The 24526-nt window shown below is 38.4% G+C and overlaps 1 protein-coding gene across 1 annotated transcript; it reads right to left on the reverse strand.

Moving 5' to 3' along the window:
• Positions 1-5224: 5224 nt before the first annotated feature.
• On the reverse strand, positions 5225-8547 carry LOC115431584 (ornithine decarboxylase-like). Its single transcript, XM_030152059.1, has 8 exons — positions 8522-8547; positions 8270-8443; positions 7987-8159; positions 7689-7905; positions 6679-6762; positions 5924-6086; positions 5529-5641; positions 5225-5461 (listed from the first exon to the last, which is right to left on the reverse strand). Exons 2-8 carry the CDS (start codon positions 8309-8311, stop codon positions 5225-5227), a joined length of 1029 nt encoding a protein of 342 aa, XP_030007919.1. The 5' UTR covers positions 8312-8443; positions 8522-8547.
• Between the last annotated feature and the right edge of the window lie 15979 nt (positions 8548-24526).

Genomic DNA, 24526 nt, shown 5'->3' on the forward strand with positions numbered 1-24526 from the left:
CTATCTCACCCTGTAATCAATGAAAATGTGTTTAAAATGTGCAAGGAAATAAGAGGAAAACATCTCCAAGTGAAGACTGTGGACAACAGAAAACACAGTGTTGGATTGTTTTGGGAGTACCTTGCTGGCACAGTCAAAGCCTGTACCCAGAGTGCTCAGCATCCTGATCACTGCTGGGGTGCTGTTGCACTTCACTGCATAGAAAGGCTTCACTCGAGGTAGAGTCCTGAGCCATCTGATGTGCTTTTGGTGTAAATCATCCAAATTTGCCACATGGAATGACACTTCACTGTCCTGAATAAATGAAGCAGAATTCACTTACACAATGTATTAATAACACAACTGGAGGTATATGATGTCTGGGATACTTACCACTGAATGACGCTCTTTGATTTTATCATTTATAAAATCACTGATAGTTTTGGTTGTATCTAAAATTTCAATGTCACAAACATCCATGACTAACACTGAAATTAAAAAAAATTGAAAAAACAGATACGTCAGCATACACTTAAAAATATAAACTTCTCAAACTCAAATACAAAAAAAAATCTTCAAATTATGTTGTACAAGCAGACATTAGCTCTGAACACACACTTAGAAGTTCTTCTCCTCAACAAGTGTTCTCCTCTGGTCCAAACTTAAGTAGAAAATCACACCAACAGTGTGAGTTTATCAATGATGGTTTTCCCCTCCTACTATTTTAATGTGGCACCAGGAGCTCATCCTTTGTTGACATCAGATAAACCCAACTCTTGGTTGACTTCATCCCAGATCATAGCCAGCCGCACCTTTTTTTTTTTCTTTTTTTTTTTTTTTTTCAATTGTAAGAAGACTGCAGGGGCAGTGGCGTTTCTAGCTCATTTTTGGGAGTGCTGAAGAGAATTTTTTTAATGTCCATTTTTAACAAGCTATACAAATGTCAAAACCATATACAGTAAATGGTAGAGCAGCACACCCTGCCTCAAAAATGGTTTGATCCACCCCCCACCCCCCCGCCTTTCCCCGACTCAGACTCTGAGTCTTCATCTGCACAGAGCATGTGCAGCCTTCCAGAGTTGGTGAGATACTGTAGTGGTGTAAGTACCTGGTTTAAACCAGGATATGTGACACATTTCTTTATTTCTACCACTCGATACCAACACATGATTATCACCAGTCCTCATCTGCATCTGCAAACGTAGATCACTGATGTTGTTAGGTATGACTGAGCTGATGGTTTTTGTAGCTAGGAAACATTCCAGGTGGTCTGTCAACCTCTGTCCTCTGTTTGAACTGGAATGAGAGAAGCTGCTGTTGTGTCATGTGTATGTGTTAAAGCCAAGGTGCTACTGTCTGTACCTAACTAGCCTATTGTGTGTGTGTGTGTGTGTGTGTGTGTGTGTGTGTGTGTGTGTGTGTGTGTACCTCATCAATGATATAAGATTTTTTTTTTTTTTTAAGAGCCAGGTTCAGGTAAGAGTGTAAGATCAAATAGTGTGACTTCATTTTCCACAGAAACCAAATATTCTATTAGACTGATATATTAAGTTGGATAAATGTATCAGTTTATATCTCTTGTTCCATATGAAACACACTGTTTCGTTATTTGCCTTTTGGTTGACAATATAAAGAGAGAGAGGGGAGCAGAGAGAGGGCTTTTTTTAAAATTAGTATTATTAGTATTTTTTCATATTTATGTCGGCCTTCATCTAGTTGAATACAATATATGTGTGTGTGATTGTGAAAAGAGTTAGAGATGAAAGAAGGGAAGGAGAGGAAAGAGTGCAAGATCAGGAAGAACCAGGTAAGAAAAAGGATGACAGAACAGTGGCAAATCAGTAACTGAAAGAAAGAAAAACATGCCATTCACAATATAATTTTACTACTGTGCTGACCCATGGGAAACCATGGGTTCTAGATGTGATAGATAATAAACTCACCTCTGATACACTTCATTCTTTTACTGTCCTGATAAATTCCACTGGCATTTTCAGATGAATAACCACTCATAAACTCTTAGCTGGCATGTCTGTTTCTGCACATGAAATCTGACACCATGGCAATGTGGCCCAGTTTTTGTTGTTACTAGTAGGGCTGTGCGACTGAAAAATCATAGAGTGTAAAAACATCTAAGCAGCATATAGTCGGTCCACGACCTCAACTCAGATTTAATGTGAACTCACACAAACTGATCAATGCAATTAATCAATCAATAATATCCATGTCCAAACAAACAGCTGATGAACATCATGTCACACATAGAAGAAAAACACAAACACATATGAATGTGAGTCCACTACAGTCCAGTAAAATCCACTATATAGTCCAACCCCCATACCCCAGTCTGCTCCAGTCCACTAGAGTCCCTTAGAGTCCACTTCAGACTGTAGTTTTATTCCAGTCTTCTTCCATCTGTGTCCACAGACTCTGTCAGACTGGTCCATGGGTCCAGTGTGTGTTCAGGCAGACTGGAGGTCCCCTCTAACCAGTCCAGGTCCTGGTTCTCAGGGTGTGAAGGACACTTGGACCTTCATGGTGCCCAGGTGGTCTGTAGGGAGCTGGGCTGTGGGGCTCCTGCGCTTCTCCAGGGGGCGCTCTATGGAGAAGTGGAGGCTCCTGTGGTCCAGACGTTCACCTGTGAAGGCCATGAGTCTGCTCTGCTGGACTGTGGAAGCTCAGGGTCACAGACCTGCTCATCTGGAACAGCTGTGGACCTTACCTGCACAGGTGGAGCTTTGACTGACACCAGCTGACATCAGTTCACTCACTTTAATCTCATTTATTTGTCACTTGTATTTGATCAGATCCTGATGATGTCAGACTGGTGGGAGGAGCCAGTCGCTGTAAGGGTGAAGTAAAGATGAAATGTCATGGAGAATGGAGACCCATGGATTATGGTTATTATTCCTCTGAGCCCTGGACCCTGAAGGCAGCAGATGTCATATGTCGTCGACTGGACTGTGGATCTTCTGTTTCTAGGAGAAGATCTGGTCCATCTGGTCCTTTGTGGGTCATCAGCCCCATCTGTCTTCTCTCTACATCTACACTGACGGACTTCCAGCTGTATGTGGATCTGCTAGACTCTGAGGACACCATGAAAACATCACTGACACTAAACCATCTCCTTAAATGCAGATGTTTGACATGTGCCACATATTTCCAGCAGGCCTGTAACGGTACACATACCAAACTGAAGTGTTTCGGTACGCACCTGTTTGGTTCGGTACACAGCTGTACCGAAATGGCACAGTATGATGAGAAAAAGAAAAAGGAATGAAAGACGTTGGTCGATTGAGAACTTTAAATCTGCACAGGTTCCACACGTACATATTGAAGGAGCGCACATTGACCCGAAATATGAAATAGCAGCAGATATGAGGTTAAAAACACAACAAATATGATGTGAACCTGGAAGGAAGAGACTGAAGACCCTCCACCATCATTACAGTACTGTTTGGGATCACATCAGGTTCAGGTGAAAGAGACGTTGATAAGACGAACGTTGTTTGCAGCCTATGGTTGGTAGTTCTAAAACACTTGCTCTCTCTCTCTCTGTCTCTCACACACACTGTAGAATAGAGGAATAAAACCTGGGAGTTGGACCTTGAAGGTATGTAAAGTTTCACGCCAGTGTTAGTTATGGACCGCAACCCCACGTTTATAAACTGTGCCCCCCTCCCCCTCCCCCTCCCCTGACAAAAAAAACAAACACCCCCCCCCCCCCGTGTTTTTGAAAGGTCACACCCTGCACACACACACACACACACACACCTACACACACACACACACACACACACACACACACACACACACACACAGGGTGTCCCAAAAAAACTGACATAATCTGAGATGTCCATATCGGAGTCACTACATGGTCTGGAGAAATGATACTTAACAAGAAAAGCACTCGAAGAACGCAGACCTCCGCCAAGACAGATCTGCCCCTCTCGATCACCACCAAAATGTAATCAGTTGTTCCTTGTGCCAGTATCAACATTTCCTATAAATTTCATGAAAATCCGTCCATAACTTTTTGAGTTATCGTGCTAACAAACAAACAAATAAACACACAAACACACAAAGCAAAGTGATCACAGTACCTCCTGGTGGAGGTAATAAGATTTATTTTGGACATAAAATGTTTTATTCTACAAATTTGAAACAAAAAATTCTGAGGGATGATCATTTTACATTGTTCAAAAGTTATTACAAATGTTCAATGTGTGCACTGCTCTGGGGCACTCATAAGTGGGGGTAAACATGACAAATTCATGGGGCCCAGCATTTGTGGGGGGCACATAAAGTAGTGGAGGGGGTCCAGTGGATACAGGTTAGAAGCTGTGAAAATTTCGTGTAAGATCCGCTGTATAAGAAAGGCATGTCAGGACTCGGACTTTGAAAACATGTTAAGTTTCAGTTTTGTTTTTCACTAGCGTAAGTAATGCTATTTATGGACCACACCCCCCCTAACCCATAAGGTAAGGTAAGGTAAGGACAGGGAAATGTGTGAAGATAATGCACAGGGGGCCTGGGCTTCCACTACATCTGCCTGATGGCCATAAGTTGTAGCAGGTATGTAGAATGAAAACATTATTTCAGATCATCACTGCCTTTGTAATTATTGACCTCATTGCATCATCCACAGCAACTGATTGTACACAAGCAAGAATGTCAAACAATACATTTTTTAAGTACCTTCGATGCTTCTAGAACAGTGACCCATTGTACCGTTAGGGTTATAGCTGAGCTATGTTTAAACCGATATAGATTGTGCTTCTGTTACATGTTAAATGAAATTTAATAGCGTGCATATTGGTTTTACAGTTTTAAAAAAAGAGCAAACATCATAAGGTTAAAACAAAAACTACACATTTTCCACATCTTTGTGTTTTTCATACAAGTGAAAACAGCTGTCCTGTATTTATGACAAATACTACCTTAAAATATATAAAGGTACCTTAAAATATATATCTTTAAAAAAATAAATAAATAAATAAAATCAAAATATTCATTTTTACTATTGTTGAAACATATACCAGCAGTCTACATAAAGTTATCAGTGACTTTAAAATTTATAGTTTCAGGATAGTGCATGCACCCATACCATAATACAGAGAAAAATTCTACACTGAAAATAATCTGTATTACAGAAAAAGTTTAATTAACTTGCATGAGTAAATTACTTTTATTTTCTCTATTGGTCCTGGATCTTACTTATAATATATAATAAATGACCTCAGCACTAAGACAAGTTGAACATGTTCCATGTCTGAGCAGATAAAACAGGGTAAATGTCTGCTTTGTCAAAGAAATTAAAGTCAGATGAACAACACACAGTGTAGGCTCCCATGTTGTCAATAAGAAGCCAGTCCCCAACTTGAACCTCAGGCATCCAGTAGGTGGCAGTGACTCTGTCCAGGCTGTCGCAGGTCGGACCCCAGATAATGGACCGGTATCTCTTCTCACCGCTCTCCACCACCTATGGACATTACATTTAGGACAAACATGTGGCTGCATATAAAGTATGTAGTATATGATCAAATTACCCTGTGGAGATACGGAGCCACATTTGTGTGGGCAGGATCATACATGAGGCAGTTTAAGGAGCCAAAGACTCCATCACTGATGTAGTACATCATCACTCTGTCATTCTCAGGATCTGGGAAAGCAGACATTTTACAATTAACATTTTAGCCAAAACAGGAAGTGGTTGAACACTAACAATGAGTCTTTAGATAATTCTGCCACCATTTGATCATTTGCTGATCAGTTACTAACTAGTACAATTATAACAGTGTCTCACATCTCCTTATTTTACATGACATGGAAACATCAGTATGATAATATCCTGTTAGTGACAGAACTGGAGCTTTGTGCCCACAGTGTGATGTCACAGGATAATGTCTGGTGTGGGTATGGTCTATAGACACATTATACACACCTCTGATTCGAGTCACATCATCCATGACAACTTTTTTAGCAAAAACGTTCACAGCCAGTGTGAAGGCTGAGTCCACATAGTACCGTCCTGGTTCAGCAATGACCTGCACCCCACTGTCAGCCGGGAAGAATTCATCCAACGCCTCGTTGATTACCTTTGAAAACTAGGACAATAAAATACCACAGGTATACAATCATACATACAGGTTGTAATAAATTCTAGGTAATCTTATCTGAACATCAGGAGGAGCACCACATCTCAATTACTCCCCCTCTGGTCTTTGACCTATAAATACCTATCATGCAACATGTGCAATGAGCCACAAAACATAGAATAACATGAAAATTCAAAGCCTTTTTAGCATAACTTTAACCAGGGAGCAGCTTTCACTTCAAATCAACAGGAACCATTTTGAGGTCTGAATTCCAGTTCTAAACAACAGGTGGTTATTATGGATAAATCTATAACCCAGCATCATGGGTTTTGTGTGTATTCTGCACCCACCTTGAATGTGATCAGTTCTAGAAGACTCCTATCATCCATTCCAGTGGCTCATAATGTATTGAAAAGTGGACAACCACTCCAGATTTAGAAGCTATAGACATGATTCCACCTACAGATGCCCATTTAATGGTGCATTCTGACTTGAGTTTGTCTGACTGCCAATAATCCAATAATAATCCAATAATCGTTTGCTTTTGTAGTTTTCTGGTTCACACTGTAGAAACACAAAATTGTCAAGATATTCTTTATACCTCATCAAATTGAATCTGAAAGCCCTCATTTCCAGGGAATCCACCACCGATATCTAATAGTTTCATCTGAAATCCCAGCAAAACCTGAAAGAAAAATATCTGTCAGTTAGTACTTTAACAAAAACAACCTAAGATTATTAAGAGTCTGGCCTATAGACTAGCTCTAAATAAAGTGTCATGAGACAAATTTTGTTATGATTTGACAGTATATAAATAAAATATGACTGATTGATTGGATTGAGTTTTCATAACCATGATTTAATACCACCCCAACAACAGTTAGATCTACAGACTAAGCTAGTCTGGGAAATGTTTACAGGAGCAGTCTGACACACTCTTGTCTACTTAACCTCTTCGTATGGACTTTTCACTATCATTAAAAAAAATCCCTGCCATATGCATCATCTTCTGCCAGTTTTCAAAACTGCTTCAACAGCACTGCTCTGTCATCAACATGTTAAGCCCATCCAAGTCTTTGGCAATTACTGTTTTGTGATTATGAAAGGCAAATTTTATGACTCCAGATTGGTCGCTTATCTTGTCTCTGCTCTGTGATTGCAGCAGCAACTGAAGTGAAGTCACTGATACTCACTGAATGCAGAATCTTTGCATTGCACCATGGGATGTACTTTTCAAATAATGCCTGTCAACATTCCAAGACTGGACTCAAGTACTACAACACTAAATGTGTTAAAAACTGTTCTACATTTCACGTTTTATGTATTTGATTATTATGTGATAAACTTCTTGCACCACCTGCTGTTGTGGAGGATGAAAATTTCAAATCCTTCATCATAAACACAGCAGAAAGACTAAAAACAGGTATATGCTGTGGTTATTACTCAGACATGATCTGTTACAGTCATGTGATCTACCAACATGTACTTAATGGGTATTTAATAAACTAAATGTATTTGTTAATCATGTTCTTTTCTTGCTAAAACACTTATATATAGCATGTGTCTTTTTTCATTTGCTAAGTTTTGTCAGGAAATGACCTCTCTACTTACCGCTGTGTCAAAGACATGCCGAGCATCTTCGATGGCCTGTCTGTACGCCAAACTATCTGTACATCCACTACCTACATGGAAACTGACTCCGATGACCTCTAAGTCCAGCTCTTTACATCGTTCCAGCAGCTTCTTAACCACTGATGGTTTGGTTCCAAACTTTTGGCTGAGTTTTATTGCTGACTTGGAGTCATCCACTGCAATCCGCAGAACTAGTCTGGAAAGATTGTTGTTAACCAGTGAAGAACAAACAATTCACAATAGGATCTGATCAACACAACACTTTGTGTTTACTTGCTTTGCTCTGGTGTGACAAGCAGAAATCTTTAGGAGTTCCTCCTCACAGTCAAATGTCATCATGTCCACTCCACGAGTACTGGCATATTTGATGTGGGATTGTGGTTTTGTGGTATGTGCGAAAATGATTTTCTCAGGAGTGACTCCAAGAGACAAGACCAACTCTATCTCACCCTGTAATCAATGAAAATGTGTTTAAAATGTGCAAGGAAATAAGAGGAAAACATCTCCAAGTGAAGACTGTGGACAACAGAAAACACAGTGTTGGATTGTTTTGGGAGTACCTTGCTGGCACAGTCAAAGCCTGTACCCAGAGTGCTCAGCATCCTGATCACTGCTGGGGTGCTGTTGCACTTCACTGCATAGAAAGGCTTCACTCGAGGTAGAGTCCTGAGCCATCTGATGTGCTTTTGGTGTAAATCATCCAAATTTGCCACATGGAATGGCACTTCACTGTCCTGAATAAATGAAGCAGAATTCACTTACACAATGTATTAATAAAACAACTGGAGGTATATGATGTCTGGGATACTTACCACTGAATGACGCTCTTTGATTTTATCATTTATGAAATCACTGATAGTTTTGGTTGTATCTAAAATTTCAATGTCACAAACATCCATGACTAACACTGAAATTAAAAAAATTGAAAAAACAGATACGTCAGCATACACTTAAAAATATAAACTTCTCAAGCTCAAATACAAAAATCTTGAATTTATGTTGTACAAGCAGACATTAGCTCTGAACACACACTTAGAAGTTCTTCTCCTCAACAAGTGTTCTCCTCTGGTCCAAACTTAAGTAGAAAATCACACCAACAGTGTGAGTTTATCAATGATGGTTTTCCCCTCCTACTATTTTTAATGTGGCACCAGGAGCTCATCCTTTGTTGACATCAGATAAACCCAACTTTTTTTTGACTTCATCCCAGATCATAGCCAGCCGCACCTTTTTTTTTTCTTTTTTTTTTTTTTCTTTTTTTTCAATTGTAAGAAGACTGCAGGGGCAGTGGCGTTTCTAGCTCATTTTTGGGAGTGCTGAAGAGAATTTCTTTAATGTCCATTTTTAACAAGCTATACAAATGTCAAAACCATATACAGTAAATGGTAGAGCAGCACACCCTGCCTCGAAAATGGTTTGATCCAACCCCCACCCCCCCACCTTTCCCCGACTCAGACTCTGAGTCTCCATCTGCACAGAGCATGTGCAGCCTTCCAGAGTTGGTGAGATACTGTAGTGGTGTAAGTACCTGGTTTAAACCAGGATATGTGACACATTTCTTTATTTCTACCACTCGATACCAACACATGATTATCACCAGTTCTCATCTGCAAACGTAGATCACTGATGTTGTTAGGTATGACTGAGCTGATGGTTTTTGTAGCTAGGAAACATTCCAGGTGGTCTGTCAACCTCTGTCCTCTGTTTGAACTGGAATGAGAGAAGCTGCTGTTGTGTCATGTGTATGTGTTAAAGCCAAGGTGCTACTGTCTGTACCTAACTAGCCTATTGTGTGTGTGTGTGTGTGTGTGTGTGTGTGTGTGTGTGTGTGTGTGTTCCTCATCAATGATATAAGATTTTTTTTTTTGTTTTTTTTTAAGAGCCAGGTTCAGGTAAGAGTGTAAGATCAAATAGTGTGACTTCATTTTCCACAGAAACCAAATATTCTATTAGACTGATATATTAAGTTGGATAAATGTATCAGTTTATATCTCTTTTTCCATATGAAACACACTGTTTCGTTATTTGCCTTTTGGTTGACAATATAAAGAGAGAGAGAGGAGCAGAGAGAGGGCTTTGTGTAATTAGTATTATTAGTATTTTTTCATATTTATGTAGGCCTTCATCTAGTTGAATACAATATATGTGTGTGATTGTGAAAAGAGTTAGAGATGAAAGAAGGGAAGGAGAGGAAAGAGTGCAAGATCAGGAAGAACCAGGTAAGAAAAAGGATGACAGAATAGTGGCTAATCAGTAACTGAAAGAAAGAAAAGCATGCCATTCACAATATAATTTTTCTACTGTGCTGACCCATGGGAAACCATGGGTTCTAGATGTGATAGATAATAAACTCACCTCTGATACACTTCATTCTTTTACTGTCCTGATAAATTCCACTGGCATTTTCAGATGAATAACCACTCATAAACTCTTAGCTGGCATGTCTGTTTCTGCACATGAAATCTGACACCATGGCAATGTGGCCCAGTTTTTGTTGTTACTAGTAGGGCTGTGCGACTGAAAAATCATAGAGTGTAAAAACATCTAAGCAGCATATAGTCGGTCCACGACCTCAACTCAGATTTAATGTGAACTCACACAAACTGATCAATACAATTAATCAATCAATAATATCCATGTCCAAAAAAACAGCTGATGAACATCATGTCACACATAGAAGAAAAACACAAACACATATGAATGTGAGTCCACTACAGTCCAGTAAAATCCACTATATAGTCCAACCCCCATACCCCAGTCTGCTCCAGTCCACTAGAGTCCCTTAGAGTCCACTTCAGACTGTAGTTTTATTCCAGTTTTCTTCCATCTGTGTCCACAGACTCTGTCAGACTGGTCCATGGGTCCAGTGTGTGTTCAGGCAGACTGGAGGTCCCCTCTAACCAGTCCAGGTCCTGGTTCTCAGTGTGTGAAGGACACTTGGACCTTCATGGTGCCCAGGTGGTCTGTAGGGAGCTGGGCTGTGGGGCTCCTGCGCTCCTCCAGGGGGTGCTCTATGGAGAAGTGGAGGCTCCTGTGGTGCAGACGTTCACCTGTGAAGGCCATGAGTCTGCTCTGCTGGACTGTGGAAGCTCAGGGTCACAGACCTGCTCATCTGGAACAGCTGTGGACCTTACCTGCACAGGTGGAGCTTTGACTGACACCAGCTGACATCAGTTCACTCACTTTAATCTCATTTATCTGTCACTTGTATTTGATCAGATCCTGATGATGTCAGACTGGTGGGAGGAGCCAGTCGCTGTAAGGGTGAAGTAAAGATGAAATAACATGGAGAATGGAGACCCATGGATTATGGTTATTATTCCTCTGAGCCCTGGACCCTGAAGGCAGCAGATGTCATATGTCGTCGACTGGACTGTGGATCTTCTGTTTCTAGGAGAAGATCTGGTCCATCTGGTCCTTTGTGGGTCATCAGCCCCATCTGTCTTCTCTCTACATCTACACTGACGGACTTCCAGCTGTATGTGGATCTGCTAGACTCTGAGGACACCATGAAAACATCCCTGACACTAAACCATCTCCTTAAATGCAGATGTTTGACATGTGCCACATATTTCCAGCAGGCCTGTAACGGTACACATACCAAACCGAAGTGTTTCGGTACGCACCTGTTTGGTTCGGTACACAGCTGTACCGAAATGGCACAGTATGATGAGAAAAAGAAAAAGGAATGAAAGACGTTGGTCGATTGAGAACTTTAAATCTTTACAGGTTCCACACGTACATATTGAAGGAGTGCACATTGACCCGAAATATGAAATAGCAGCAGATATGAGGTTAAAAACACAACAAATATGATGTGAACCTGGAAGGAAGAGACTGAAGACCCTCCACCATCATTACAGTCCTGTTTAGGATCACATCAGGTTCAGGTGAAAGAGACGATAAGACGAACGTTGTTTGCAGCCTATGGTTGGTAGTTCTAAAACACTTGCTCTCTCTCTCTCTCTCTCTCTCTCTGTCTCTCACACACACTGTAGAATAGAGGAATAGAACCTGGGAGTTGGACCTTGAAAGTATGTAAAGTTTCACTTTCGTTTCACGACTGTTGTAGTTATGGACCACAACCCAATGTATATAACTGTGCCCCCCTCCCCCGACAACAAAACAAATCCCCCCCCCGTGTTTTTTACAGATCACACCCTGCACACACACACACACACACACACACACACACACATACAGGGTGTCCCAAAAAAACTGACATTATCTGAGATGTCCATATCGGAGTCACTATGTCACAGTAGAGATTGAAATCCAGTAGGATTCATAATCCTACTAGGACAGATAGGAATTTTAGTTTGTCCTAGAACAAACTGAAATCCTACAAGCAATTAGGATCTGAAGATTAACCCTAACCCAAACCCCCTAACCCACCCCCCCACCCCCACCCCCATCCCCCCCTAACCCTAACCCTAAACCTAACCCTAACCCTAGGACAGATAGGATTTCAGTTTGTCCTAGGACAAACTAAAATTTCAATCTGTCCTAGTAGGATTTGTGATAGATGATACTTAACAAGAAAAGCACTCAAAGAGCGCAGACCTCCGCCAAGACAGATCTGCCCCTCCCGATCACCACCAAAATGTAATCAGTTGTTCCTTGTGCCAGTATCAACAGTTCCTGAAAATTTCATGAAAATCCGTCCATAACTTTTTGAGTTATCATGCAAACAAACAAACAAACAAACACGTAAACACACAAAGCAAAGTGATCACAGTACCTCCTGGTGGAGGTAATAAGATTTATTTTGGACATAAAATGTTTTATTCTACAAATTTGAAACAAAATTTCTGGGAGATGATCATTTTACATTGTTCAAAAGTTATTACAAATGTTCAATGTGTGCACTGCTCTGGGGCACTCATAAGTGGGGGTAAACATGACAAATTCATGGGGCCCAGCATTTGTGGGGGGAACATGAAGTAGTGGAGGGGGTCCAGTGGATACAGGTTAGAAGTTGTGAAAATTTCGTGTAGATCCGCTGTATAACAAAGACATGTCGGGAGTCAGATTTTGAAAACATGTTAAGTTTCAGTTTTGTTTTTCACTAGCATAAGTAATGCTATTTATGAACCGCACCCCCCCTAACCCATAAGGTAAGGTAAGGACAGGGAAATGTGTGAAGCAAGGTTATTATCGTTAACGAAAACGAACGAAATGACGAAAACTAAAATTGAAAAAACATTTTCGTTAACTGAAATTAATAAAAACTCTAATTAAAAGAAAAAAACGATAACTAACTGAAACTGTATCGTGAGCTAAAAAAACTAACTAAAACGTATAAAAATTATGGATACAATTCCCGTCGTTTTCGTCTTTGTCAATGTCAGATTGATATCAAATTGATTTATTTGGCTCCAGCAGTTTGAGCTGGTGACATCATACAACACTACACAGTCTGTCATGTGTGGTCACTGGTGGTTTCCAGTCGTCTTCTGGTCCACACTCTACCTGGAACATACAGACTAAAGCTGGGACACAGCAGCACAGTCCTGTCTGGGGTTTACTGTAGTCATACATGGGTCGGGTTTTTTTTTTTTTTTTTTTTTTTTTTTTTGGCGTACCGTGTGTGTGCGCGTGAGTGACAGAGACAGAGCAGAGCTAAAGGACAGAGTCAGTGTTGAACTAGCATCCAGGTTAAAACTGGAGAGTTTATCATCATGAAGAGGCCTTCCAAGCCCTGAACTGCACAGTTTAGAAGAGGAGAAAAGAGGAGGATGAAAACTAATCCAATTACACAGGTATGGAACCTGTTAGAATGTTAAAAAACGTTTGATGTTACAGCTACAGCTAGCTGAACTGAACTGAAGCAAAGTTGGCTAATAATGGAACTGCAGATGATTAAGAGATGAGATATCTGCTAAGGTGTGGTTTACTGATGATGGACTGGGTTATATATGTTTATAAGTGGTTTATATATGTTTCTATCTGCTTTAACTGCTGGTTAGCTGGTTTGTAATAGGTTCCTATCTGCTTTAACTGCTGGTTAGCTGGTTTATATATGTTTCTATCTGCTTTAACTGCTGGTTAGCTGGTTTATAATAGGATCCTCTCTGCTTTAACTGCTGGTATGCTGGTTATATATGTTTCCATCTGCTTTAACTGCTGGTTAGGTGGTTTATATATGTTTCTATCTGCTTTAACTGCTGGTTAGCTGGTTTATATATGTTTCTATCTGCTTTAACTGCTGGTTAGCTGGTTTATATATGTTTTCTATCTGCTTTAACTGTGGTTAGCTGGTTATATATAGTTCCTATCTGCTTTAACTGCTGTTTAGCTGTTTTATATATGTTTCTATCTGCTTTACTGCTGGTTAGCTGGTTTTATATGTTTCTATCTGCTTTAACTGCTGGTTTAGCTGTTATATATGTTCCTATCTGCTTTAACTGCTGGTTAGCTGGTTATATATGTTTCATCTGCTTTAACTGCTGGTTAGCTGGTTATATATGTTTCTATCTGCTTTAACTGCTTGTTAGCTGGTTTATATATGTTCTCTATCTGCTTTAACTGCTGGTTAGCTGGTTTATATATGTTTCTATCTGCTTTAACTGCTGGTTAGCTGGTTCTATAATAGGTTCCTATCTGCTTTAACTGCTGGTTAGCTGGTTTATATATGTTTCTATCTGCTTTAACTGCTGGTTATCTGGTTTGTAATAGGTTAATATCTGCTTTAATTGCTGGTTTGCTGGTTTATAATAGGTTCCTATCTGCTTTAACTGCTGGTTAGCTGGTTTTAACATGTTTCTATCTGCTTTAATTGCTGGTTTGCTGGTTTATAATAGGTTCCTATCTGCTTTAACTGCTGGTTAGCTGGTTTATAGTTTCTATCTGCTTTAACTGCTGGTTAGCTGGTTTGTAATAGGTTCCTATCTGCTTTAACTGCTGGTTAGCTGGTTTATAATATGTTCGTATCTGCTTTAACTCTGGTTAGCTGGTTTATATATGTTTCTTCTGCTTTAACTGCTGGTTAGCCGGTTTAATATGTTCATATCTGCTTTAACTGCTGGTTAGCTGGTTTGTAATAGGTTCCTATCTGCTTTAATGCTGATTAGCTGGTTTATAATATGTTTCCTATCTGCTTTAACTGCTGGTTAGCTGGTTTATATATGTTCCTATCTGCTTTAACTGCTGGTTAGCTGGTTTATATATGTTCCTATCTGCTTTAACTGCTGGTTAGCTGGTTTATATATGTTTCTATCTGCTTTAACTGCTGGTTAGCTGGTTTATATATGTTCTATCTGCTTTAACTGCTGGTTAGCTGGTTTATAATAGGTTCCTATCTGCTTTAACTGCTGGTTAGCTGGTTTATATATGTTTCTATCTGCTTTAACTGCTGGTTAGCTGGTTTATATATGTTTCTATCTGCTTTAACTGCTGGTTAGCTGGTTTATATATGTTCCTATCTGCTTTAACTGCTGGTTAGCTGGTTTATAATATGTTTCTATCTGCTTTAACTGCTGGTTAGCTGGTTTATATATGTTTCTATCTGCTTTAACTGCTGGTTAGCTGGTTTATAATATGTTCCTATCTGCTTTAACTGCTGGTTAGCTGGTTTATATATGTTTCTATCTGCTTTAACTGCTGGTTAGCTGGTTTATATAGGTTTCCTATCTGCTTTAACTGCTGGTTAGCTGGTTTATAATATGTTTCTATCTGCTTTAACTGCTGGTTAGCTGGTTTATATATGTTTCTATCTGCTTTAACTGCTGGTTAGCTGGTTTATAATATGTTTCTATCTGCTTTAACTGCTGGTTAGCTGGTTTATATATGTTTCTATCTGCTTTAACTGCTGGTTAGCTGGTTTATATATGTTTCTATCTGCTTTAACTGCTGGTTAGCTGGTTATATATGTTTCTATCTGCTTTAACTGCTGGTTAGCTGGTTTATATATGTTCCTATCTGCTTTAACTGCTGGTTAGCTGGTTTATATATGTTCTATCTGCTTTAACTGCTGGTTAGCTGGTTTATAATATGTTCTATCTGCTTTAACTGCTGGTTAGCTGGTTTATAATATGTTTCCTGTCTGCTTTAACTGCTGGTTAGCTGGTTTATAATATGTTCCTATCTGCTTTAACTGCTGGTTAGCTGGTTTATAATATGTTCCTATCTGCTTTAACTGCTGGTTAGCTGGTTTGTAATATGTTTCTATCTGCTTTAATTGCTGGTTAGCTGGTTTATAATATGTTCCTATCTGCTTTAACTGCTGGTTAGCTGGTTTATATATGTTTCTATCTGCTTTAACTGCTGGTTAGCTGGTTTTAGGTTCCTATCTGCTTTAACTGCAGGTTAGCTTGTTTATTATGTTTCTATCTGCTTTAATGCTGGTTAGCTGGTTTATAATAGGTTCCTATCTGCTTTAACTGCTGGTTAGCTGGTTTATATATGTTTCTATCTGCTTTAACTGCTGGTTAGCTGGTTTGCAATAGGTTCATCTGCTTTAACTGCTGGTTAGCTGGTTTATATGTTTCTATCTGCTTTAACTGCTGGTTAGCTGGTTTATAATAGGTTCCTATCTGCTTTAACTGCTGGTTTGCTGGTTTGTAATAGGTTCCTATCTGCTTTAACTGCTGGCGTAACTGCTGGTTAGCTGGTTTATAATATGTTCTATCTGCTTTAACTGCTGGTTAGCTGGTTGTAATATGTTTCTATCTGCTTTAATTGCTGGTTAGCTGGTTTATATATGTTCCTATCTGCTTTAACTGCTGGTTAGCTGGTTTATATATGTTTCTATCTGCTTTAACTGCTGGTTAGCTGGTTTATATAGGTTCCTATCTGCTTTAACTGCAGGTTAGCTGGTTTATATATGTTTCTATCTGCTTTAACTGCTGGTTAGCTGGTTTATACATATTCCTATCTGCTTTAACTGCTGGTTAGCTGGTTTATATATGTTTCTATCTGCTTTAACTGCTGGTTAGCTGGTTATAAATTTTCCTATCTGCTTTAACTGCTGGTTAGCTGGTTTATATATGTTTCTATCTGCTTTAACTGCTGGTTAGCTGGTTTATAATAGGTTCCTATCTGCTTTAACTGCTGGTTAGCTGGTTTATAATAGGTTTCCTATCTGCTTTAACTGCTGGTTAGCTGGTTTATAATAGGTTCTTATCTGCTTTAACTGCTGGTTAGCTGATTTGTAATATGTTTCTATCTGCTTTAATTGCTGGTTAGCTGGTTTATAATATGTTCCTATCTGCTTTAACCGCTTGTTAGCTGGTTTATAATATGTTCCTATCTGCTTTAACTGCTGGTTAGCTGGTTTGTAATATGTTTCTATCTGCTTTAATTGCTGGTTATCTGGTTTATAATAGGTTCCTATCTGCTTTAACTGCTGATTAGCTGGTTTATAAATGTTTCTATCTGCTTTAACTGCTGGTTAGCTGGTTTGTAATAGGTTCCTATCTGCTTTAACTGCTGGTTAGCTGGTTAATATATGTTTCTATCTGCTTCAACTGCTGGTTAGCTGGTTATAATAGGTTCCTATCTGCGTTAATTGCTGGTTAGCTGGTTTGTAATAGGTTCCTATCTGCTTTAACTGCTGGTTAGCTGGTTTGTAATAGGTTCCTATCTGCTTTAACTGCTGGTTAGCTGGTTTGTAATATGTTTCTATCTGCTTTAATTGCTGGTTAGCTGGTTTATAATATGTTCCTATCTGCTTTAACTGCTGGTTTGCTGGTTTATAATATGTCCTATCTGCTTTAACTGCTGGTTAGCTGGTTTGTAATATGTTTCTATCTGCTTTAATTGCTGGTTAGCTGGTTTATAATATGTTCCTATCTGCTTTAACTGCTGGTTAGCTGGTTTATATATGTTTTTATCTGCTTTAACTGCTGGTTAGCTGGTTCTTAATAGGTTCCTATCTGCTTTAACTGCTGGTTAGCTGGTTTATATATGTTCCTATCTGCTTTAACTACTGGTTAGCTGGTTATAATTGGTTCCTATTTGCTTTAACTGCTGGTTATCTGGTTTGTAATAGGTTCATTTCTGCTTAATTGCTGGTTTGCTGGTTTATAATAGGTTCCTATCTGCTTTAACTGCTGGTTAGCTGGTTTTTAATATGTTTCTATCTGCTTTAATTGCTGGTTAGCTGGTTTATAATAGGTTCCTATCTGCTTTAACTGCTGGTTAGCTGGTTTATATATGTTTCTATCTGCTTTAACTGCTGGTTAGCTGGTTTGTAATAGGTTCCTATCTGCTTTAACTGCTGGTTAGCTGGTTTATAATAGGTTCCTATCTGCTTTAACTGCTGGTTAGCTGGTTAATATATGTTTCTATCTGCTTTAACTGCTGGTTAGCTGGTTTATAATATGTTCGTATCTGCTTTAACTGCTGGTTAGCTGGTTTATATATGTTTCTGTCTGTTTTAACTGCTGGTTAGCTGGTTTATAATATGTTCATATCTGCTTTAACTTCTGGTTAGCTGGTTTGTAATAGGTTCCTATCTGCTTTAATTGCTGGTTAGCTGGTTTATAATATGTTCCTATCTGCTTTAACTACTGGTTAGCTGGTTTATAATATGTTCCTATCTGCTTTAACTGCTGGTTAGCTGGTTTATAATATGTTCCTATCTGCTTTAACTGCTGGTTAGCTGGTTTGTAATATGTTCCTATCTGCTTTAACTGCTGGTTAGCTGGTTTGTAATCTGTTTCTATCTGCTTTAATTGCTGGTTTGCTGGTTTATAATATTTTTCTATCTGCTTTAATTGCTGGTTAGCTGGTTTATAATATGTTCCTATCTGCTTTAACTGCTGGTTAGCTGGTTTATAATATGTTCCTATCTGCTTTAATTGCTGGTTAGCTGGTTTGTAATAGGTTCCTATCTGCTTCAACTGCTGGTTAGCTGGTTTGTAATAGGTTCCTATCTGCTTTAATTGCTGGTTTGCTGGTTTATAATATGTTCCTATCTGCTTTAACTGCTGGTTAGCTGGTTTATAACATGTTCCTATCTGCTTTAACTGCTGGTTAGCTGGTTTGTAATATGTTTCTATCTGCTTTAATTGCTGGTTAGCTGGTTTATAATATGTTCCTATCTGCTTTAACTGCTGGTTAGCTGGTTATAATATGTTCCTATCTGCTTTAACGGCGGTTAGCTGGTCCTTGTAAATAGGTTTCTAGCTGCTTTAATGGCTGGTTAGCTGGTTTACAATAGTTCCTATCTACTTTAACTGCTGGTTAGCTGTGTTTATATATGTTTCCATCTGCTTACTAACTGCTGGGTAGCTGGTTTGTAATAGGTTCGTAATCTGCGTTAACTGCTGGGTAGCTGGTTTAATAGATAGTGTTTCATATCTGCTTAAAACTGCTGGTTAGGTGGTTTATAGATGTTCCTATCGGCTTTACTGCTGGTTGCTGGTTTATAATAGTTCCGTAGCTGCTATAACTGCGTGGTTTGCTGGTTTATAATAGTTTCCGTATCTGCTTAACCTGCCTGGTTAGCTGGTTAGATAGTGTTGTCTATCTGCTTTAACTGCTGGGTTGCTGGTTTATAATAGGTTCCTATCTGCTTTAACTGCTGGTTAGCTGGTTTATAATAATGTTCCTATCTGCTTGAACTGCTGGTTAGCTGGTTATAATATGTTCCTATCTGCTTTAACTGCTGGTTAGCTGGTTTATAATAGGTTCCTATCTGCTTTAACTGCTGGTTAGCTGGTTTATATATGTTTCTATCTGCTTTAACTGCTGGTTAGCTGGTTTGTAATAGGTTCCTATCTGCTTTAACTGCTGGTTAGCTTGTTTATATATGTTTCTATCTGCTTTAACTGCTGGTTAGCTGGTTTATAATATGTTCGTATCTGCTTTAACTGCTGGTTAGCTGGTTTATATATGTTTCTATCTGCTTTAACTGCTGGTTAGCCGGTTTATAATATGTTCATATCTGTTTTAACTGCTGGTTAGCTGGTTTGTAATAGGTTCCTATCTGCTTTAACTGCTGGTTAGCTGGTTTATAATATGTTCCTATCTGCTTTAACTGCTGGTTAGCTGGTTTGTAATATGTTCCTATCTGCTTTAAACTGCTGGTTAGCTGGTTTGTAATCTGTTTCTATCTGCTTTAATTGCTGGTTTGCTGGTTTATAATATTTTTCTATCTGCTTTAATTGCTGGTTAGCTGGTTTATAATATGTTCCTATCTGCTTTAACTGCTGGTTTGCTGGTTTATAATATGTTCCTATCTGCTTTAATTGCTGGTTAGCTGGTTTGTAATAGGTTCCTATCTGCTTCAACTGCTGGTTAGCTGGTTGTAATAGGTTCCTATCTGCTTTAACTGCTGGTTTGCTGGTTTATAATATGTTCCTATCTGCTTTAACTGCTGGTTAGCTGGTTTATAACATGTTCCTATCTGCTTTAACTGCTGGTTAGCTGGTTTGTAATATGTTTCTATCTGCTTTAATTGCTGGTTAGCTGGTTTATAATATGTTCCTATCTGCTTTAACTGCTGGTTAGCTGGTTTATAATATGTTCCTATCTGCTTTAACTGCTGGTTAGCTGGTTTGTAATATGTTTCTATCTGCTTTAATTGCTGGTTAGCTGGTTTACAATAGGTTCCTATCTACTTTAACTGCTGGTTAGCTGGTTTATATATGTTTCTATCTGCTTTAAACTGCTGGTTAGCTGTTAGCTGGTTTGTAATAGGTTCGTATCTGCTTTAACTGCTGGTTAGCTGGTTTATAATAGTTTCATATCTGCTTTACCTGCTGGTTAGGTGGTTTATATATGTTCCTATCGGCTTAACTGCTGGTTTGCTGGTTTATAATAGTTTCGTATCTGCTTTAACTGCTGGTTTGCTGGTTTATAATAGTTTCGTATCTGCTTTATCTGCTGGTTAGCTGGTTTATATATGTTTTCTATCTGCTTTAACTGCTGGGTTGCTGGTTTATAATATGTTCCTATCTGCTTTAACTGCTGGTTAGCTGGTTTATAATATGTTCCTATCTGCTTGAACTGCTGGTTAGCTGGTTTATAATATGTTCCTATCTGCTTTAACTGCTGGTTAGCTGGTTTATAATAGGTTTCTATCTGCTTTAACTGCTGGTTAGCTGGTTTATATATGTTTCTATCTGCTTTAACTGCTGGTTAGCTGGTTTGTAATAGGTTCCTATCTGCTTTAACTGCTGGTTAGCTGGTTTATATATGTTTCTATCTGCTTTAACTGCTGGTTAGCTGGTTTATATATGTTCTATCTGCTTTAACTGCTGGTTAGCTGGTTTATATATGTTTCCTATCTGCTTTAACTGCTGGTTTAGCTGGTTTATATATGTTCTCTATCTGCTTTAACTGCTGGTTAGCTGGTTTATATATGTTTCTATATGCTTTAACTGCTGGTTAGCTGGTTTATATATGTTTCCTATCTGCTTTAACTGCTGGTTAGCTGTTATATATGTTTCCTATCTGCTTTAACTGCTGGTTAGTGGTTTATAATATGTTTCTATCTGCTTTAACTGCTGGTTAGCTGGTTATATATGTTTCTATCTGCTTTAACTGCTGGTTAGCTGGTTTTATATAGGTTCCTATCTGCTTTAACTGCTGGTAGCTGGTTTATATATGTTTCTAGTCTGCTTTAACTGCTGGTTAGCTGGTTTTATATATGGTTCCTATCTGCTTTAACTGCTGGTTAGCTGGTTTATATATGTTCTATCTGCTTTAACTGCTGGTTAGCTGGTTTATATATGTTTCTATCTGCTTTAACTGCTGGTTAGCTGGTTTATATAGGTTTCCTATCTGCTTTAACTGCTGGTTAGCTGGTTTATATATGTTTCTATCTGCTTTAACTGCTGGTTAGCTGGTTTATATATGTTCTATCTGCTTTAACTGCTGGTTAGCTGGTTTATATATGTTTCTATCTGCTTTAACTGCTGGTTAGCTGGTTTATAATATGTTTCTATCTGCTTTAACTGCTGGTTAGCTGGTTATATATGTTTCCTATCTGCTTTAACTGCTGGTTAGCTGGTTTATATAGGTTTCCTATCTGCTTTAACTGCTGGTTAGCTGGTTTATATATGTTTCTATCTGCTTTAACTGCTGGTTAGCTGGTTTATATATGTTTCTATCTGCTTTAACTGCTGGTTAGCTGGTTTATATATGTTTCCTATCTGCTTTAACTGCTGGTTAGCTGGTTATATATGTTTCTATCTGCTTTAACTGCTGGTTTGCTGGTTATATATGTTTCTATCTGCTTTAACTGCTGGTTAGCTGGTTTATATATGTTTCCTATCTGCTTTAACTGCTGGTTAGCTGGTTTTATATGTTTCTAGTCTGCTTTAACTGCTGGTTAGGTGGTTTATATATGTTTCTATCTGCTTAACTGCTGGTTAGCTGGTTTATATATGGTTCTATCTGCTTTAACTGCTGGTTAGCTGGTTTTATAATATGTTTCTATCTGCTTTAACTGCTGGTTAGCTGGTTTATATATGTTTCTATCTGCTTTAACTGCTGGTTAGCTGGTTTATACTAGGTTCTATCTGCTTTAACTGCTGTTAGCTGGTTATATATGTTTCTATCTGCTTTAACTGCTGGTTAGCTGCGTTTATATATGTTTCTATCTGCTTTAACTGCTGGTTTAGCTGGTTTATAATAGGTTCCTATCTGCTTTAACTGCTGGTTAGCTGGTTTATATGTTTCCATCTGCTTTAACTGCTGGTTAGCTGGTTTATATATGTTTCTATCTGCTTTAACTGCTGGTTAGCTGGTTTATAATATGTTCCTATCTGCTTTAACTGCTGGTTTGCTGGTTTATAATATGTTCCTATCTGCTTTAACTGCTGTTAGCTGGTTTATAATATGTTTCTATCTGCTTTAATTGCTGGTTAGCTGGTTTATAATATGTTCCTATCTGCTTTAACTGCTGGTTAGCTGGTTTGTAATATGTTTCTATCTGCTTTAATTGCTGGTTAGCTGGTTTATAATGTTCCTATCTGCTTTAACTGCTGGTTAGCTGGTTTGTAATATGTTTCTATCTGCTTTAATTGCTGGTTAGCTGGTTTATAATAGGTTCCTATCTGCTTTAACTGCTGGTTAGCTGGTTTGTAATAGGTTCCTATCTGCTTTAACTGCTGGTTAGCTGGTTTATATGTTCTATCTGCTTTAACTGCTGGTTATCTGGTTTGTAATAGGTTCATATCTGCTTTAATTGCTGGTTTGCTGGTTTATAATAGGTTCCTATCTGCTTAACTGCTGGTTAGCTGGTTTGTTATGTTTCTATCTGCTTTAATTGCTGGTTAGCTGGTTTATAATAGGTTCCTATCTGCTTTAACTGCTGGTTAGCTGGTTTATATATGTTTTTATCTGCTTTAACTGCTGGTTAGCTGGTTTGTAATAGGTTCCTATCTGCTTTAACTGCTGGTTAGCTGGTTTTATATGTTCCTATCTGCTTTAAGTGCTGGTTAATAGGTTCCTATTTGCTTTAACTGCTGGTTAGCTCGTTTATATATGTTTCTATCTGCTTTAACTGCTGGTTATCTGGTTTGTAATAGGTTCATTTCTGCTTTAATTGCTGGTTTGCTGGTTTATAATAGGTTCCTATCTGCTTTAACTGCTGGTTAGCTGGTTTTTAATATGTTCCTATCTGCTTTAAGTGCTGGTTAGTGGTTATAATCTGTTTCTATCTGCTTTAAACTGCTGGTTATGCTGGTTTTATATAGTTCTTATCTGCTTTAATGCTGGTAGCTGGTTATACATGTTCATCTGCTTTAACTGCTGGTTTTGCTGGTTTATAATATGTTCTATCTGCTTTAACTGCTGGTTAGCTGGTTTATATATGTTTCTATCTGCTTAAACTGCTGGTTAGCTGGTTATATATGTTCTATCTGCTTTTAACTGCTGGTTAGCTGGTTTATAATAGTTTTCTATCTGCTTTAACTGTAGGTTAGCTGGTTTATATATGTCTTCTATCTGCTTTAACTGCTGGTTAGTGGTTTTAATATGGTTTCTATCTGCTTTAACTGCTGGTAGCTGTTTTTTATATGTTCTATCTGCTTAACTGCTGGTTAGCTGGTTTATATATGTTTCTATCTGCTTAACTGCTGGTTAGCTGGTTTATATATGTTTTCTGTCTGCTTTAACTGTGGTTAGCTGGTTATATATGTTTCTATCTGCTTTAACTGCTGGTTAGCTGGTTTATATATGTTTCTATCTGCTTTAACTGCTGGTTTAGCTGGTTATATATGTTTCTATCTGCTTTAACTGCTGGTTAGCTGGTTTATATATGTTTCCTATCTGCTTTAACTGCTGGTTAGCTGGTTATATATGTTTCCTATCTGCTTTAACTGCTGGTTAGCTGGTTTATATATGTTTCTATCTGCTTTAACTGCTGGTTAGCTGGTTTATATATGTTCTATCTGCTTTAACTGCTGGTTAGCTGGTTTATATAGTTTCTATCTGCTTTAACTGCTGGTTAGCTGGTTTATATATGTTTCTATCTGCTTTAACTGCTGGTTAGCTGGTTTATATATGTTCCTATCTGCTTTAACTGCTGGTTAGCTGGTTTATATATGTTTCTATCTGCTTTAACTGCTGGTTAGCTGGTTATATATGTTTCTATCTGCTTTAACTGCTGGTTAGCTGGTTTATATATGTTTCCTATCTGCTTTAACTGCTGGTTAGCTGGTTTATATATGTTTCTATCTGCTTTAACTGCTGGTTAGCTGGTTTATAATATGTTTCTATCTGCTTTAACTGCTGGTTTAGCTGGTTATATATGTTTCATCTGCTTTAACTGCTGGTTAGCTGGTTTATAATATGTTCCTATCTGCTTTAACTGCTGGTTAGCTGGTTATATATGTTTCTATCTGCTTAACTGCTGGTTAGCT

Source organism: Sphaeramia orbicularis, chromosome 2 (genome assembly GCF_902148855.1).
Source record: "Sphaeramia orbicularis chromosome 2, fSphaOr1.1, whole genome shotgun sequence".
NCBI lineage: Eukaryota > Metazoa > Chordata > Actinopteri > Kurtiformes > Apogonidae > Sphaeramia > Sphaeramia orbicularis.

Coding starts and splice junctions, on each gene's coding strand:
- LOC115431584 (XM_030152059.1), bottom strand. CDS start 8,311: ATGCTGAGCACTCTGGGTACAGGCTTTGACTGTGCCAGCAAG. Junction 5,642..5,923: donor TGATGTGACTCGAATCAGAG/GTGTGTATAATG, acceptor CTGCTTTCCCAG/ATCCTGAGAATGACAGAGTG. Junction 5,462..5,528: donor TGGCTCCGTATCTCCACAGG/GTAATTTGATCA, acceptor TAATGTCCATAG/GTGGTGGAGAGCGGTGAGAA.